The following is a 19676-nucleotide window of genomic DNA, read 5'->3' on the forward strand; positions in this document are numbered from 1 at the left end:
CCGTTCGGGTGAAAGCGATAGCTGTTGGATAAATGCTTGTTGGGTTATCAGAAGACCGTGTAGTCTTCGATGAGGTTACTTGTAAATATTATAGCGAAATAGTAAGTTTAAAAATAGAATGAGGCTAAACTAAAAAAATGAGACAAAGATAAAAATAATAACTTAAAGCATTGAAACAGCATAAAGTGAAATAGTAACTTACAAACTATACATACATATTTACGAATTATGTAGATAGATATAGTATTACTGGATTACGTATATCAAATAAGAATACTGTCAGCTCATGTTTTGTTTTCGGCGTGGTAATTTTACGCTTAAAACTCATAAGAGATATCATGAGGTTCGCTTTCTGTAAAAGTTATTAGCTTTAACAGTTAATTGATTTATTACATTATTTATTTATTATACACTCAACAAGTAAAAGTATTTTGTTTTGACAAAATCCAAAGAAGTACCTATTGGATTAATAAGGCAAGGTACGAAGCATTGGCTGGATTTTACAACATTTAAAGTTTCCTGTTCATTTTTATCATTGAGTTAATTTGAGGCGGAAGGATCCTCTTGAAAATTTTTAAGATTAAGTTATTAGTAAGAAAGTATATTTTGCTTAGGTTAGTTTAAAATGTACAGCCGGTAATTTAAAAAAAAATATATATATTTAATTTTACATAATAGGTGAAGCTGGTTGATGCACCAAAAATCGAATTATCATAGGAATTTAATTAAGCTAACATTTTTATTTATTATCAACTTCAAATATACAGTAGCAAACTGATTAGTTGGAATACATGCAGTGATTGGAATATTTAAGTTCCGATAGAAGAATCTATATCGTGGCTTGTTTCTTTATGGACAAGAATATTTTTTTTGACTCGTGGGACCACTTACACAAAATATCAACGTTCGGTTTGGAGGTCTTCCATGGCTATTCCTACAGTTCCATGACGTATTGAAGAGGTTAACACTTTGTCGCTCATCACATCAACCAGCACGGCATTTGGGTATGATGGATGGATGTAGATAGGTACACATTTGATGGGGGGGGGGTTTAGTGGTTTGTATCAATAGGAACCAGGGGTTGAATGAGGAAGGCTGAGGACAGTACGTGTGGTGCTTACTAGGGAAGGTTTATGTTCAACAGTGACCTTATGATGATGACGATGTAGATGACGATGATGATGATGATGGACGTACGAGGATGAATCTTTTACGAAACGAATAAAGGGAAATCGAACAGATGCGGGTCATTACGGTTAACATATAAAATAATGTATAAGGTACCTACTTTCTTCTAATCTTTATGATCGATCAGCTTGTGATAGAGATTTTGATGTCGTAGAGAATAGAGATGTATCGAACGGAATATTTATTTCATTTTTTTCCTGCTATTATGTTGATATCGCTTTTCTCTATGAAAAGGAATTAATGATAAACTAATAGGTATCATTCGGCGGCGAGTCGCGACTGTGTCGTTCCCAGGGTCGAATTTGGTAGTTCTGCTTATGTTACTCGAAACGACAAAGTACGCCATATGGTGCATATTATGGCTAAAATAAAATATATAAGTATCATGTGAAATTATAAATCAAAGATTCTTTTTGCATGTAGATATTATATGGTTAAGAGGCACAAGTGACGCAACTACTGTACCCTGGCGTTTGTTTAACATTGTCCATTAGTACTTCAGAATGTGGATTTTGCTAGAAAAAAAAAACAATAGGTAATTGTAAGAAATATGGGAAGCGTAATCTGCATTAAAAGAAAAAGTTTGAATTGGAAGCAACCAGGCATAGGATTTTCATACATCCGTAATCACGTTCCTTTCAACTCTCTATCTATCACGGTTCACGATACGCCGTTCGCGGTTCGGGCCGTGACGCACGTGCAGACGGACAGACGGACGGAGAGCAGAGGTTTAGAAAATAGGGTCTCGTAGGCACCCTTCGAGGGGTACGGAACTGGAGAAAACTAAATTATAATAATGATAATAGGTTTTCTAGGTTACCAAGTAAAATTACTTCTCTTAGGTCGGATTGTATTATGATGGATGCTTATGAAACAAAATTAAATGAACGGTCTACTCAAAGTGTTTTATGTTTGCAGGATCCAAGGATGTTGGAAATGAACAAATGAGGGAAAGGATGACCCAAAACTAGGTATGGGTCAGGGACACAAAGTCCCAAGGAAGGAAAGGATGGAAAAGCCCCGAGGTTACGGGCTATGGACAAAAAGTCCTATAGGAGGAAGGAGGTGGACCCTAGGATAAGGGTCATTAAAAATTTGGATCTGGAGGGAAAAGACCCTAGGATAAGGGTCATTAAAAATTTGGATCTGGAGGGAAATAAGGACAATCATATATGTATCCCGGTAGAAGAGAGACGCGCCAAGGCTCGGAATCCGCGATTTTCCAATAAGAAGGGAAGAAGAAAATATGTGCGTAAAACTATTGCGTTGAAAGTGTATGAAAATGTTTTGTGATTTAAATCGAGAACTGGCGGCGATTAACTTTAAGTTTAGAGAGTTTATTTTATCAAAAGGACAAGAAGTTCACTTACACATATTCATATTAAGAATCGCTCCCGATTCTAAATATAAATATAGAAGAAAACATAATCTTTAAAGGTATGGTGACTATACAATAATATAAAAAGTCAAAACACGTTATATTCGTTAACAAACTATACCTACATCTAGCTAAGATATCTATGGTGTTTGACACTGTTTGATTAAACTTTAAACTTTGTAAAAGATTTTTCCTCCAGTATGAGTTTCGGCAAGTACATTATGTAGTAGAGCTAGGTAGTTTACATACCATAATTAGTCCTAGCTTTATGTAATTGTAGCATAATAGGTATGTTCGTTTTGTGTACCATATTTATGAGATTTAGCTTTAAAGTGATGCGTGTATGTACGGACTTTAATAGTATTTTCCTAACAAATAGACATATTTTGAATTTGTATAATTGACTTATATAATATAGTTCATCAGTTTTCTTATATAATTCTTTAGTGGGAAGGAGAGTCTAGTTGGAACAGAACTTTTAACAATTTATTTTGAGATACTTGAAACCCTTTAAAGTAGTTTTTAGTAATTAGTTTTACATGCTCATCCCCAAATCTCTATTGAGTGTTCCTGTAAAATATTGGCTTGTGAGTTATAATTGATACTTCGGACTTTATGCATGTACCTACCTTCTTTGATTAAATGGAGGCCTCCTTTAGTTGCTACTGGTCTCGCAATTTTTGATATCTTTATGATTTTTGAAAAATTATTTATAAATTTAGAGTGTCTGCATCTTTTTATTTTAATATTAGCGGAAGAGAACAGAAAAATGAATTTTAGATTAAAGGCTAAATTTGAGTGCTACTGTAGACTGGCAGGTAAAGTTGCGAGGGTAAATAGTTTGGAATTGAATTGAGTTTATCTGCTATTTTCTAATTATATCGGATGGAAAGGGTTGCTGCGAGTGCTCTAAAATTAAGTTGCAATCATAATCAATACCAATGTATCAATAAAACTGTATATTCCTTCTAGTTAAGGTTAGCAAGAATATTAATTTAATTAATTACTATCTTAATTTTTTTTGTTTTGTTGAACTAAGTCTTTGTCATTTTGGTTGTGAAGTTTACATGTTACTTAAGTTTTAATTTTTTTTTTAAAAGCGATGAGACTCGCTTAAAACAGGATGGCCGAGCTGTAAGCTTGGCCCATCTTAATTATCTATAAACGTATAGAAGTTACTGATTAGATAGTTGGCGCCACTCAAATCATAACAAATCATAACATCATATTAGAAGGCGTCATTGATTGGCTGAAGTTGTTCAACATCTGATCGATAAACGTACTGTATATAAAATTCTTATAGTTTTTAGTTGATGAATTGTAGCATAATAAAGGATAATATTTGTAATCAATATATAAGATGAAAACATCTTTATTACTTAGATGATTTGTTAAACGAGCTTGATGATTTGTATATTAGTCACTAAGTTTATTCATTGTACAATTTGGATTGGCCGATAACGATAAGATAAAAAGGGGAGTGGCTAATAAACGTGGAGAGGTTACCTGTAAGAGTGGTTTTAAAACGACGACATTCGGAAATATACTAACGTAAGAGGAACAACATTTATTCGACACAAATGTAAAAGTTAATAAATTTAAATATGAAATAAAAGTATAATAATTTATCATAAAGATTGTGTTTGTGATTTCGTCAGACCTTACCCAAAAGTAGTAAGTTGCATTTTTCAAACTATGAGAGAACTCAAAGAATTCCTATCGTGATATATGGCGATTTTGAGAGCTTGCTTTGTAAATATTCAAACGAAAATAAATCTCTTTATACTGAAGATATACAAACACATGAACCATCTTGTTTCGCTTATTACATATGTTGCCATTCTAAACCTGAGCTTAATGACTTTGTAAGCTATCGCGGACCAAACTGTGGTAAAAAATTTGTTGAAAGCATTACGCGAGATGTAAAAAGATTGCACGGTATTTTAAATACAAATAATCCAATGTTTCCTCTTACTACCGAAGAGTTGACTTCATATAATGAAGCAAAAATTTGCTGCATCTGTAAAACAATGTTTAAAAAATATGATATAATAGTAAAGGATCATGACCATTTTACAGGTAAATACCGAGGCCCTGCTCACAACACTTGTAACATAAATGCAAAAAAATGTACGTTTATACCGATCATTTTTCATAACTTGAGTGGTTATGATTGCCACTTATTTATTAAAGAATTATCAGAAATTACCGGAAAAACGAGCTTGATACCAAAATCTAAAGAAAAATATATATCATTCACAAAATTTTTACCTATTGATAAAACAAATGCTGCTCAACTGAAGTTTATCGATTCATTTAATTTTTTGAGTTCGGGTTTGGATAAACTGGCAAAGAGTCTTCATCCGAATGATTTTCAGCATATGCGTGTATTTATTAAGGATGAACACTTATTAAATTTGGCCTGTAAAAAGGGTGTCTATTGTTATGATTATATGGATGCATGGGAGAAATATAATGAAACAAAGTTACCAAAACATTCGATTTTTTTTAATAAACTCACAGGTGAAAATATTTCCATTGAGGATTACGAACACGCTTTAAAAATATGGAAAACTTTTGGTATAAAAAACTTAGGAGAGTATACAGATTTATACTTACAATGCGATGTCTTATTACTATGCGACGTTTTTGAAAAGTTCAGAAATATGAGTTTAGACTATTATAATTTAGACCCCTGCTATTATGTATCATCTCCATCTTTAAGTTGGGACGCAATGTTGTTATATACTAAAGTTGAGCTTGATTTGATTTCTGATGTGGATATGTATCAGATGTTAGAAAAAGGTATTCGAGGTGGTTTAGCCCAGTGTTCATTGAGATATGCTGAAGCAAACAATAAATATTTACCATCCTACAATAAAAATGAGTCAAGTACGTACTTAATTTATTTAGACTGTGTCAACCTTTACGGTTTTGCTATGATGCAAAAAATGCCAATGCGTGACTTTAAATTTTTAAATGAAAATGAAATTAAAAATTTTGATGTAAGGAACATTTCTAAAAAAAGTCAGTGTGGATATATTCTCGAGGTAGATTTATGTTATCCGGATAATATTCATGATGCTCATTCAGACCTACCATTTGCTGCGGAAAAATATTCTCCTGCTCAAAATCAAAGCAAAAAATTGGTGGCAAATTTATATAATAAACATCGTTTTGTTATTCATTATATGCACTTGCAAGAATGCTTAAAGAATGGTTTATTGCTTTTAAAAATATACAGAGTGCTATCTTTTTATCAGGACAACTTTTTAGAGCCTTATATTTTTTTAAACACAAGTCTCAGACAAAATGCCAAGTCTGATTTTGAGAAAGACTTTTTTAAAAAGCAGAATAATTCTATTTTTGGAAAAACGATAGAAAACAAAAGGAAGCAGGTTGACGTAAAACTAGTAAACGTTTGGAGAGATACTACAAATAATACTAATAAATTGAATGGAGCGGAAAAATATATTAGTGCACCACATTTTCACAGTTTATCAATTTTTTCTGAAAACTTAGTAGCTATTCAATTGAAAAAAACAAAAATTGTCTTAGATCGACCAATATATATTGGATTCACGATTCTTGAACTGTCGAAAACGCATTTGTATCATTTTCATTATTCGGTCATAAAAAGAATCTATGGAAATAATGTTCAGTTATGTTATACGGATACTGATAGTTTACTATATCTTGTAAAAACTGATGATTTTTATGAAGATATGAAAGATAACATTCATTATTTTGATACTAGCAATTTTGAAGATGATAATATTTTTAATATGCCGAAAGCTAATATGAAAATACCTGGATATTTTAAAGACGAAATGGGAGGAGAAATCATTTCTAAATTTGTTGGTTTACGCGCAAAATTATATTGTTTACTTTCTGAGAAAAAAACTATCAGTAAAGCAAAGGGTATCACGAAGCCTGTGACAAAAAAATTAAACTTTGAGAAATATAAGAAAGCCTTATTTTGCAATGAAAATATAAGAGATGATATGTTTGTCATACGATCAAAAAATCATCAGGTTTTTACTCAGAAAATTAATAAATTAGTATTAAATAGTGATGATAATAAAAGGCAAATAATGGAAAATGATTTTAAAACTTTGCCTTGGGGGCATTACAGCACGATTCTTTAGTAAAAATATTATGCTAAGTACCTATGTATTTTACAAATTTTTATGTGTCTAATTTTAATATTAGTTTTAATGGTAATTTAGCATTTAATAAATTTGATTAAGTTTACCACAGTGTTTTATTTCAAATAAAATCACAACATATTTTATATTCCCTTTATTAATTCAACCAATTATTTACATTACTTCATAAACTTAGTACTTAACATAAGATTAACGTATTATAAAAACTTACTACTTAATGGAAAATATTCGGACTACAACTTACTTGCATGATATGAAAATATAAAATATACTTTATACTTTAATTAGAACTCATTTATGCTTTTTATTTTTACAATCGCAAAATAACAATAAAATAATATTAAATTTAACTATTCAGGCACACTTAGCTTTTGTATAATCCTATTAATTAAATCTTCTGTAGCATCCATCATATTGTCATAATTATCACTCACTATGTACTGTACACTCAAATTAGTCTTTGCACTGTTCTCCTGTTCTTTACTATCAATTTCAAGTATTTCAATTTTTATAATGTGGCTTCCCTTTGCTTTATTTTTCCGTATAACAAAAGATGAATCTGGAGCTGGTGAAATCACATGATCTATTTTTGGAAGCTTCTTTTTTAAAGACAATTTATTTTTCTTTTTTATGGTTTTCAAACTGGTGTTATTTTCAAGTGTTTCATTATTTTTTTGCTCACGTAAAGCTTTCAATCTATTCTCTTCTTCTCTTTCTAAAATAGCATCCAAGTCTTGAGCTCCATAAAATGGATTATTCATACTTGTGTTTCTTTCGTCATCCGTGAAATAAAAGTCCGACATGATGCTGTAACAAAATACAAAATTTTATAAATATAACAATAAAACAACATTTATAAAAATATCAATAAACAAATTCTAAAATAGAAAAGAATACAGTCAAAATATTATATAAGTAATTTTTTTCACTAACCAGAAGCGAGTGAGTTCCTTGCGTGAGAAGATCTGGGAATGAAAATTGTTTAGTAACAAATCTATGGAGTCAAGTTTTCAAAACAATTGTATATACTTGTATGACATTCGTCCGCATTATGCAATCTCTAGCGACATGTTAGAACCTGTTTAGTATTAAGTTCTTACGAATTTCAATTTCATACTATTATCACAAGGTTTAAATTAAAATGTATACCTACATTTTAATATAATCATCGACAAATAATAGTGCGCTAGACAAGTGCGAAGTGAAACACGAATGTGATACCTACAAGCAATACCTTAAAATTTAAATCAACTAGCAATAATATGAAGTTATTTAATAAGTTGCATTTTTAAAATTATCATCAATCAGTAATATGAAGTTGATAAAACAGGCTGAATCATTAAAAATAAATTATATAGATGTTGAAACACCACCACTATGCTTTAGCCGACATAGTAAACTTCTACCAAACATAATTCGATGCATAATTTGCGGACCCTCCAACTGTGGGAAAACAAATATTATGATAAACTTATTATTGCACGAAAATGGACTTAAATTCCAAAATGTTTATATTTACTCAAAGTCCACTTTTCAATCTAAATATTGTTTCCTACAAAAAGTTTTTCAAAATACTCCAGATGTTAAATTTATTATGTTCAAAAATAGTGAAGAAGTTATTTCGCCAACTGAAGCCTTAAGAAATTCTATTTTCATTTTTGACGACGTGACTTGTGAAAATCAAGTTAATATTCGAAATTATTTTTCGATGGGCAGACACAAACAAATTGATTGCTTTTACTTGACCCAAACATATTCAAAAATTCCTAAGCAATTAATACGTGACAATGTTAACTTTTTAATTATTTTCAAGCAAGATGATATAAACTTAAAACATATATATAAGGAACATGTTAATTCTGATATGAGCTGGCATGTCTTTAAACAATTGTGTGCAAGTATTTGGAAAGATCCGTTTATGTTTTTATCAATCAACAAAGATTGCGAACTAAATAACGGTCGGTACAGAAAAACATTTGACATATTCGTGAAATTCGACTAACAATTTTACAATTATATACCACATACGAGACACAAATTTAGTCAGTCAAATGAGAGCACTGGTAAGAATACCTACCCATATTTAATTTAAAAATGGAAGCCGTTGTAAAGAAACAATTAATTAAATCAATTGAAACCATCAAAAAGAAAGCAAAACAAATGCGTGAAGAAGAAGATGATTTAGAACTAAAAAGGCGCAAACTTTTTAAATCCATAACGGATCCATTAGAATCCATAGTATTGCAAAAAAAAGAAAATAAAAACAATAGTCACCATGATTTACCAGATACATGTTCACCTTCAACTTCTGATAAAATTAAAAACATAGAAAATGATGATAAAAATTATGTAACACCAAAACCAATAACTTCTACCCAAAATTTTGAAGAAATCGAAGAATTCTATACTCCATCTCCAACGCCTGAAAAAAGCAATGAAATCTATAATTTGAATGTACCTTTTGGTGTACGTAATGAAAATAGTAATTTAATGATTGGAAATACAAAAGTAACATTTTCAGATGGTGATGCTCATAGCAAAAATATGATGGCTAAAATAGGAAATAGATCCTATGAAGTAACCCCAGGTTTGGCAGAATTATTATTTCAGAGTAAACCAGATGTAAAGATTGTATCTGATCAAGATAAATTAGTATATAAAGATATTTTATGCAATACTAGTGCACATAGGAGAGATTATAACCCTACGAATCAGATTAAAGGCGATAAAGGGACAAAATATACTAAAATTGTGAAACCTCTCTTTACTGATAGTGAATTAAAAGAAAAAAAACAAGGTGGTTTTATGCCAACTCTTAAAACTTTGAAAAAAAATACAGATTTCATATACTGGGATGATCCGAATGAGTTAGTAGATAGATTGAAAATTTTAATTGCTTCAAAAGATGCTGGCAACACTAGTCATGACAATGAGATTATATCAATAATTGAAGAACTTAAAGAAGCTGGTATAATAAAATAAGTATATAAAAATAAAACCTGGTTACATTTTTGCTTAGTTCTATAAACACTGTTGAACATGAATGTCAACAAGTTTGGTCATCATGTACACAAGAAACTGAAAATGGATAGCTCTGCCTTAGAAAATATCTTTGATGCTCAACATAAAATCATCAAACATGTTGGTACACCCATTGACCCAAACGACTGTGCTACTAAACTATATGTTGACAAATTCTTAGATGGGCTCTATATACGATTAAAAACAGTAGAGGAAACATTGTTGCAGTTAAAATCAGAAATAAATAGTCTAAAAAGGAATATAGAAGGTGTAAGTCGTAAATTCAAAAAATGAGCAAAGATAGTGTAGTAAATGAAATACATAAAAATGTTAGGAAAAATTTTCCTCGAAGACATGTTATACTTAAAGACATTGATGATGTATGGCAGGCCGATTTAGTTGATATGCAATCATTCTCAAAAGATAATTCACAATATAAATATATTTTAACAGTCATCGATGCTTTTTCAAAGTATGCATGGGCATATCCGCTTAAACTTAAAAATAAAGAAACTGTGACTGAAGCATTTAGTAAGTTACTAGAAAAAGGTCGTGTTCCCAAAAATCTACAAACTGATTTAGGAACAGAATTTTATAATAGTTGTTTCAAAAAATTATTACAAAAATACGGTATAAATCATTATTCCACTTATTCCACTAAAAAGGCGTCAATAGTAGAAAGATTTATAAGAACGTTGAAAACTAAAATGTACAAGCAATTTAGCTTGCAAGGGAATTACAAATGGAATGATGGAACCCTCGAGCACATCATGAAAAAATATAACTCCACATTTCACAGAACAATTGGTACAGCTCCAGATAAAGTTAATGAAAAGAATAAACAAAATATACTAAAAAGATACAGACTACTACAATTATCAGCACCATCGCAGAAACGTTCAAAATTCAAAATTGGAGATTATGTAAGAATAAGCAAATACAAAGGAACTTTTGACAAAGGATATACTCCCAACTGGTCAACTGAAATTTTTAATATAGCTCAAGTTCAAAACACTCATCCAATTACTTACCTTCTAAAAGATGCAAGACAGCGACCTATTTTAGGATCATTCTATACTGAAGAATTACAAAAAACAAAACATCCTGATATATATCTTATTGAAAAGGTTTTAAAAACAAAAGGAAATAAATTATATGTCAAATGGTTAGGTCTGCCGCCTAGTGAAAACAGTTGGATAGATAAACTAAATCTTTTATAAACACATTTTATGTTAACAACTTTCAGTCTCTTATTATCTACGATACTGAGCAGAGTTCTCTTTTATTAAAAATGGAGAAACAACCATCCAAGCGTAAAATGACTTTGAGAAGAAAATCTAACAATTTGAAAACAAGTAATTCTGGTGCTGGTTTTAAGAAAAGCTTTAAGGATATTGTATCTCGCGCGAAAAAACATATCCATAAATTGAAACCTAAATGCAAAAAAGCTGCAATCGAATTAGCTCTTGCTGCTGCTAAGGAATTAGCAGCGACATCTTCAGTTAATGTACCGCGTATAATACCCATACCAAAGACAGGTGGGGTTTTGCCACTAGTCCCCATATTTGCAGGATTGTCTGCCGCGGGCAGCTTAGCGGGTGGTACTGCTAGTATAGTGAAAGCAGTCAATGCTATTAATTTAATGAAAAAAAAATTTCAAGAACTAAAGAGACATAACGAGAAGATGGAAACATTGTGTATCGGAAAAGGATTATTTATAAAGCCCTATGGTAATGGTTTGGGAATATACACAGCAAAGGAAAAAAACTGATTCGGCGGCTACCTAATCGTGCTCTAAGTAACTTGGATATTCTAAAAATTTCAAAAAATATTCCTTATTTCAGAGGTGTATTTATGAGAAATGAACTTCCAAAATATCCTTTTAAAAAAGAGTGTGGTATCATCAACTTAGATAGCTCTCAAAATCCTGGAACTCATTGGGTAGCCTATGCAAAAATAAATAATTACATTGAATACTTTGATAGTTATGGTAATTTGAAACCGCCTAAAGAATTTGTAAAATATGTGGGAGCGAATATTAATTATAATTATGACAATTATCAAGGATCTAATTCTTATAACTGTGGCCATCTATGTATCAAATTTCTTATTAATTTTTGGAATAAAAATTGAAAATAAATAGATGATACAAAAATATGTAAGCTCATTTAACCATCATGTCTATTACACTCACGATCGTGGGTGAAAAATCTATTCTAGAATCATTTTACGCCCCTCCTCTTATTTTGGAAGACGAATATGAGTGTGGCTTAGTATATTTTTCTGCATTTAATTCAATTCCAAATGTAGACTATAATAATAATGTGTTTGAATATGGAGAAGAGAAAAAAAGAATTCTTATTCAACCAGGTGCTTACGATTTACAAGATTTGTATGAATACCTAAAAGAAAGAGTTGAAAATTGTGAATTACAAATAAAATCTAACATCAATACAATGACATGCTCTTTGTACTGTACTGAAACTATAAACTTTAATTCAGAAAATAGTATTGGACCTATGCTAGGTTTTTCTAACGAAAAACTAAAAGCAAATAAATGGCATGAATCTACAGAATCCGTTAACATTCTACCACTGTCTGTCATAAGGATCGAATGTGATCTTGTACAGAGTTCGTACACTAACGGTTCTCCTTCACATATTATTTATGAGTTTGTGCCAAACATTCCTCCAGGTCATAGATTTATAGAATCTCCAAGTAATGTGATATATTTTCCGGTCAAAAGAAAGATAATTTCATCAATAACAATAAAAATTTTGGATTTGGAAGGCAATAATATAAATTTTAAGGGCGAAACTATTGTTTTGTGTCTTCATTTGAAAAAGTCAAAATGATCGTATTTAACAAAAGTAATTATTATAAAGAGTATAACCCAACTATTAAGAAAGTTATTACCAAGGAAAGTGTAAAACAAAGAAGACGTGTTAGAGTATATAAAAAAATTCATCAGAGTAATAAACAATTTCTTAAAGCCCTCGGCTTCAAAGTATGAGCCTCCTTCAGATCAACGAATTACCTGAATTCGATAACTCTATCGAGAGTTATGAGGTTCATACATATAATCCATACAATAACAGTTTCAATGAAAATGATGAAATTCGGATACCTATTCACCAGCAAGATATTTACGTGTTACCATCAGCCAGTTCCATTTACATTGAAGGAAAAGTTTCGGTGACTCATAAAGATCAAGCTGGCAAAGTTCAAAAGAAAAGTGTTGACTTCAGTAATAATGCAATTGCATTTCTTTTTCAAGATATCCGATACGAAATGAATGGTGTTGAAATCGATCGTATTAGAAATGCTGGAATAACTACAACCATAAAATCTTTCATTTCAATGAATAGCGGTGACAGTAAAGCGGCTGCTGCTTGGGGTTGGAATATAGACGGATTTAAAAATCAAAATGGAAATTTTAATGCTTTGATACCCTTAAATAAGATTTTAGGTTTTGCTGAAGACTACAATAAAATAATAATAAACTGTAAACATGAACTCATACTTAACAGAGGTAGTACTAACATAAATAGTGTTGTCATGGGTAGCGATGATATTGTAGACATTGATATACAGAGAATCCAATGGCGAGTACCACATATTAAAGTATCAGATCAGCAAAGATTAATACTTTTAAGGAAATTAGAAAAAGATAATCCCGTACAAATAGCATTTAGAAATTGGGATTTGTATGAATATCCATTATTGCCAAAAACTACCAAACATTCATGGGCGTTAAAGACTGCTTCTCAATTAGAAAAACCTCGATATGTTATATTTGGTTTGCAAACTAATAGAAAAAATGTTAAAAACAGAGACAGCACAATATTCGATCATTGTACATTAACCAATGTCACATTATTCCTGAATTCCCACTATTATCCGTATGATGCTTTAAATCTCAAGTTTGAGGAAAATAAATACAGTATATTATACGACATGTACACCAAGTTTCGTCAGTCGTTTTACAACCTTCCTATTGATCCACTGCTTGATCTTCATACATTTAAAGAAATAGCGCCTTTATTTGTCATAGATTGTTCCAGACAAAATGAAAATTTAAAAACTGGTCCAGTTGATGTTCGTCTGGAAATAGAAACGTCTCAGGAAATTCCAAGCAATACCAGCGCTTACTGTTTAATCATAAACGATCGTCTTGTGGAGTATAGGCCGCTGAGTAACATTGTTCGAAAACTATCATGAAAATTATTGTGGACGTTCAAGGTTTTAAAAATGATCAAAATTACTTTCTGCCTAAAGAGATTGCTATAGTGTATAGTGATCGAGTTCAAGTTTTGTTAATAAAACCACCATATCCCTATGAATGGCTAACAGACACAGAAAAGAAACAAGTTAAATGGATTGAAAAGAATAGAAAAATATTATGGAGCGAGGGAATCGTGCCTTACGAGACCTATAAATACCATCTAATAGATATTTTAAAAAATAATGATATTTATTGTAAAGGCCTTGAAAAGCAGTTATGGTTAAAAGATATATTAAGTAATCCTAACGTACATAATTTAGAAGATAAAGGATGTCCTCGTTTATTAACATTGTATGAGTTGTATAATTCACATTCTGACATATATAGTTGTGTTTATCATCCGACCATCTGTGCGCTGAAAAATGTAACTTGTTTAAAAAAGTGGTGTATGAATAATAAAGTTTTAGATGATTAAATATGCTTGTTTAATTTCCATATACCTGCTTCTTTTATTTAATTTACTGATTATACTCGTATTGAAAACACAATATTTGGTGTAGGTTGTTATAGCCAAATAGTTGTTTTTCATGTTGTAAAAATATTACATTTGAAGAGTAATTTTAAAATTCAAGGTTTCTTAGTACCTATCTAGTTTTATCAACATATTTGCTCGTGCAAATAGAATGAATATTTCGTTCTTAAACCATGTGAATAGTTTGTTCAAAATACGGATAGTTGATTAATTTTTGCTTGGATTTAGCTACACTCCATTTATTTAATGTGTTGTTGAGGACAGTAGTTTAGAATTGGGGAATTCTGTATCAAAATTGGTGGCGATTTTGGATCACGGCGAGCGAAGCGAGCGAGCGTAGCGAGAGTGATCCAAAATCCCCACCAATTTTGATACAGAATCCCCAATTCAACACTACTCACCTATCAGGTTCAGGCGCGATAGGCAGCCTCATGGTGAGCGCGCGCACGATCTCCGCCCAGCACTCGGAGGCGTCCTGCTGCGCGAGCTGCCCGCCCGCGCCGCGCTCAGCCAGGCGCGGCGCCGCCGCGTGCAGCGCGTGCAGCAGGCGCGCGGCCGCCGCGGCGCACGCGCCCGCGCCGCCACTCTCTAGGGCGCGCATCGTCTCGCTCAGCGCCGCCGTCAACCCGCCCGCGGTGCCGCCGCCGGACGCTGTTGACAATATAATAGGGATCATGGCTCCTAGTCAAATCAACAACTTTTTATCAAACATCGAAACACTCGCTTAATATGGGATCTTGTATTTTTGTTGTTGTTGTTTCTTGCTTTTGCTAGTGTTAACCTACAATTCTATCTTATCCTACTTATTGACTAACTAAGAAAAACTCACATTTATCATAGTTGAGGAGTGCATTTCTTAATTCAGGGACAGTCTTCAGGCATTGTACTGTGGCATTCATGTAGCAGGTGTTTCCCAAATTGATCAGACCTTCTGGAAGATCAAGCTGTAAAAAACACGTTTTTAAGTAACACAAGAATATAAGATACCAAATTAATGCTCACAAACAAGCCATAAGCATCTTTAAAATAATAATTATTACACCTATTAGAGAAATACTTGAAATGTTTACAAATAAGGGGATTTAATCTCATTTATCTCCTCAATAAAAAAAAAACAATATCTTTGAGAGAATTATTGACTTCAGAAGGTTCTCTTCAAAGTTTAATTTTGCTAATAATATAGAAGATAAAGCAGTACTTACAGCTGAAGCCAACTCGGCCTCGTTCATGTCCTCAACAAAGCGAGTTTGTTCAGCGGGGGCTGCTGGCACATCCTCCTCTTTGCTGCCCATCACTAGTACCAGTGCATTCTGTTAGAAAAGGTTTTTTATTAAGTCTTTTTTCTTCTTTTTTAGTTCTTTTTAGAGATTTACATTAATTACATTTAATTTATAGACATTATTTTTCTATTTATATCCATCCATACTATAATATAATGCAAAAGTGTGTCTATCTGTCTGCTAGCTTTTTAGGGCCCAACAGTTTAACTGATTTTGATGTTTGATACAGAGTGAGCTTACATCCTGGAGAAGGACATAGGATAACCTGAAATGTATCCTGGAAAATCAAAGAACCAATACGCAATGATTTTTGCCTCATAATATAATCGTATAAAGCAGGCTGCTTATAGTTAGCCGAATTGTATCTGCAGTGAACATGTTAACAGCTTTTAATGTATACCTTTTTTACTCTGGAAAATCATCTATTAATCATCATTCTCATGGGAATTTATAAAACCTAAATCTGTGCAGACGAAGTCACGTGCATGATCTAGTTTACAATATACTAGCTGATCGGTCCAGCTTCCCTAGAGTGAAATTTGACATACCAAAATATGCATAATATTATGGAGCCAGTGTTACTTCTGAAAGTAGGTTTGTAATATTGTCCAGGTTAAGAATAAACTTACATTTGACAGTTTGAAATTAGCCCAGCTGTCGTCTCGCAGAGTAACTCCCTTGCAGACAACCTTCTGCCTTTCTGGTTGAACTCCAGTCAAGGCAAATATCTGCGCCTTGAACACAACCGGCTCATCGTCTGTGTTCACTTCCACATCAGGGTACATCTCCTTCCCCCATTTCACCTTTACTATAGGAAGAAGCGAGACAGATATTAAATTTAAATTTAGCTCACATTCAAAATTATATCAATATTGTTCCTTGTATTTTCTAGTTTTAAGTTTATTTTGTAGTCTTAACATCTGTTTTATTTTTATATTTTACTGTGTTATATGAATTTTGTTGTATAAACTTTTCTTTATTTGTTTATTTAAATAGCACAGAAGGAAGACTGTACCAGTAAGACCTGTTTTTCTGGTATTGTAAATCAATTACGCTCAAAAAGTATTTAAAACAAACAAGTACATATGATTTACCATTGTGTACAGTTGAAAATGCATTTTACTGTTACGAAATTACATCTAAATTTGAGTGAATTTATTTCAAGATCATAGTTTGGTTGTTTTTGATGAACTTTTCTTAGCGATTGAGTCTTGCTTGTACAGTAAGTAAATGAGAAATTGTTAAGATTGCGCCTGTGCCCTGTAGCTGCATAATATATTGTATGTGACACATGAAAAAATCATAATATCATAAAATCATAATATCATTGAATGCCTTTCTAATCACTACTCATATTATAAATGTGAAAGGTGTTTGTTTGTTGGTTTGTCCTTCAATCACATCACAAAAGAGTAGACATAGGCTACTTTTTATCCAGGAAAATTAAAGAGTTTCCACAGGATTTTAAAAACCTAAATCCACGAGGACGAAGTCGCGGGCATCAGCTAGTATTATTATAAATATGAAAATTTGTCTGTCTGTTATCTTTTCATGGATCATGCACTAAACCAATTTTGATAAATTTTAGTACTGAGATAGGTTGCATTTTGGAGAAACAGTCTGCATAATCAGTTCTAGATAATCAGAGTTCCCACAGGACTTTTAAGAGAACCTTACTCTACATGAACACAGTCATAATAATGTAATATGGTTAGTCTAAGTGAATACAAAATAAACAATAATTTATTAATTTCATTCTAAGCCAGTTTATTGATACTTGTTTATTAACTCTCACAATGAATAAACAAGTCAGTCTTTTTGATCCCAGAAGACATTTTTTTCGATAAAACACAGAAGATTAATTTAAAAGAACTTTACAGATTAACCGACGTTACAGAAAGCCGGTATTTATGACAAAGGCGTTTACAATTGATACTTTTTTGTTAAAAAGGAACAATATTTGGTAGCAGTATAAAGGAAACTGTAAATTATTAAGACTAGATTATATTTTAATAACTACGTATGAGTGTTTACAAGAAACGAGAGAATAATATTTGAACCTCAGATTTCGAAACACAATTCTAACCTAGAAAAGTTTGAATGAATTAGCAATTTTTAAACTCACAAACTATGATATTTACCTGAAACCTTTGGCATGTTTTCCCAAAATATCAGTAGACTTTCAAATGAAAATAAACAATATTGTTGGGTTCACAAAATTACAGAATTATTGAAAGTCACGGTTAGATTCACGAATCGTGGATTTGGATTTTTCTTGACTGTTCTTGACAGATGTCAAAGTCAAACTTGAAATCACAGACTAAGTCCTTCATTGACTTACAGAGTCTACAGATAACATGAACTCATATAAACCCAATAATTTTATTTTATTATATCCACAGACTTAGGTTGAAATTTATAGAGCGCACTTTGACTTTGCTTAGACTTAAGTTTCAGTTAAAACGAGACAGATTTATGCCAGCGGTATAACACTGTCTCCTTTTAACAGTGTCATAAGTCTGAGCAAAGTCAAAGTGCGCTCTATAGCTATAGATCTCCGCCTTAGTTTATTACACGAAGTTATTTAGACACGAAGACACGACTTTGAGTAGGGTAACGGGAAGCGGGTAACAATGTTAAACTATAGAGCATAGGTAAAGAGTTTTTGCAGGTATCTAATTAAACTGAATAATTCCATTGACAAGGAACCGCTGAAACAGACAAATCTGTATACTGCAGAATGCGATATGCACCGCCCGCCCTCCCACTGCTAAACATGCAGGAAAAGCCAGCCACCAAGCAAGCTTACGCACCACCACCACGCAGCACCACACAAATATCCCAAAACAATTCAACGCACGTTTCACCCCGACACCGAAGCTTCTTCAGGAGATGTAGAGCTTCCAATGCACCTATTATTTTCATATTGTCACTATTGAGGCTTTTGTCATTATTAATTGTAAGGCATCCATCCCACAATCTTTATATTGTTTTCCTGCTTACTAAAACTAGGTACTTACCATCTATATTTTAAAATATATAAATAGCATTTATTTATCGCGAAAAAGCAAAAGAGTTCTTACGGGATTTTTTTAAACCTAAATCCACGCGGACGAAGTCGCAATCATCTTACTACCCGTAAGTACATACCTAGTATATTTTAATGCATAAGAATTGAGAATTCCTGAATATCGCTAATAATATCAAACTCAAGAAGATAATAGGTAGGTACCTAGGTACTTAGTCTGTATGAACGTAACATGATCATCGCACAATAGTGAAAATGTCGATATAATAATCATGAACAATCCGTACCTACTCGACGTGCGCAGGCGTTCGATGAACTTTCCTTCGAAGCCTGCACAGACGCAGCCAGGCGGCAGGCATTTGCCAGTCTTTGCTTACCCGCTGTAGTCATCAAACGTGCTGTGTGGAACTTTTTTTAACCATACAACAATTTCGCGTGTAGTTTTCTATAGAAAATTGCTAAGTACACTTTTTATTTGAATTTTTATAACTCGGTGTGTCATTTCCAGTGAATATTGCAGTGTTTTAGTGTTATAAAGAGTTATAGAAACAGTGGAATGGTAAATCTATGTGGAGTACTTGCGAGGGAGCTTAATGTAAGTTTAGCTGAGAGCTTTCATAAAAACACGCTTTGGTTATTATGAGTTATGATGGAATTTGTCCTGTACTTTTGATGAGTTGCGTGGTCATATGATCAGGTTTTTTCCGTTTGCTTTCCTACCTGAAGAGTGGTCATCTTCTTTACCAATTGGTCTGAGGTGATTACCCATTAAATCAATGCATTATGCATAGGTTTATTAACACGTTATTTTACGTATGTAACTATGATTAAGTGTAGCAACAACGTCTGACCTAT

At 32.3% G+C, this 19676-nt stretch overlaps 2 protein-coding genes across 2 annotated transcripts in view; one reads left to right on the forward strand and one right to left on the reverse strand.

Annotated features, from left to right (window-relative positions):
- Window positions 1-18098, reverse strand: part of LOC123875891 (ubiquitin carboxyl-terminal hydrolase 14) — a 33702-nt gene extending 15604 nt beyond the window's left edge. Inside the window, exons 1-5 of the mRNA XM_045921963.1 lie at window positions 17935-18098; window positions 16423-16601; window positions 15716-15823; window positions 15343-15457; window positions 14915-15164 (exon numbers count right to left, since the gene is read on the reverse strand). Of these exons, the coding sequence (XP_045777919.1) occupies window positions 14915-15164; window positions 15343-15457; window positions 15716-15823; window positions 16423-16601; window positions 17935-17950 (668 nt within the window). The 5' untranslated portion in view covers window positions 17951-18098. The remainder of the gene's footprint in view (window positions 1-14914; window positions 15165-15342; window positions 15458-15715; window positions 15824-16422; window positions 16602-17934) is intronic.
- A 957-nt stretch (window positions 18099-19055) lies between these two features.
- Window positions 19056-19676, forward strand: part of LOC123875712 (ras-related protein Rab-23) — a 35114-nt gene continuing 34493 nt past the window's right edge. The window contains exon 1 of the mRNA XM_045921706.1: window positions 19056-19416. The gene's annotated coding sequence lies outside the window, so the exon portion shown is untranslated. The remainder of the gene's footprint in view (window positions 19417-19676) is intronic.

Source organism: Maniola jurtina, chromosome 20 (assembly GCF_905333055.1).
Source record: "Maniola jurtina chromosome 20, ilManJurt1.1, whole genome shotgun sequence".
Lineage (NCBI taxonomy): Eukaryota > Metazoa > Arthropoda > Insecta > Lepidoptera > Nymphalidae > Maniola > Maniola jurtina.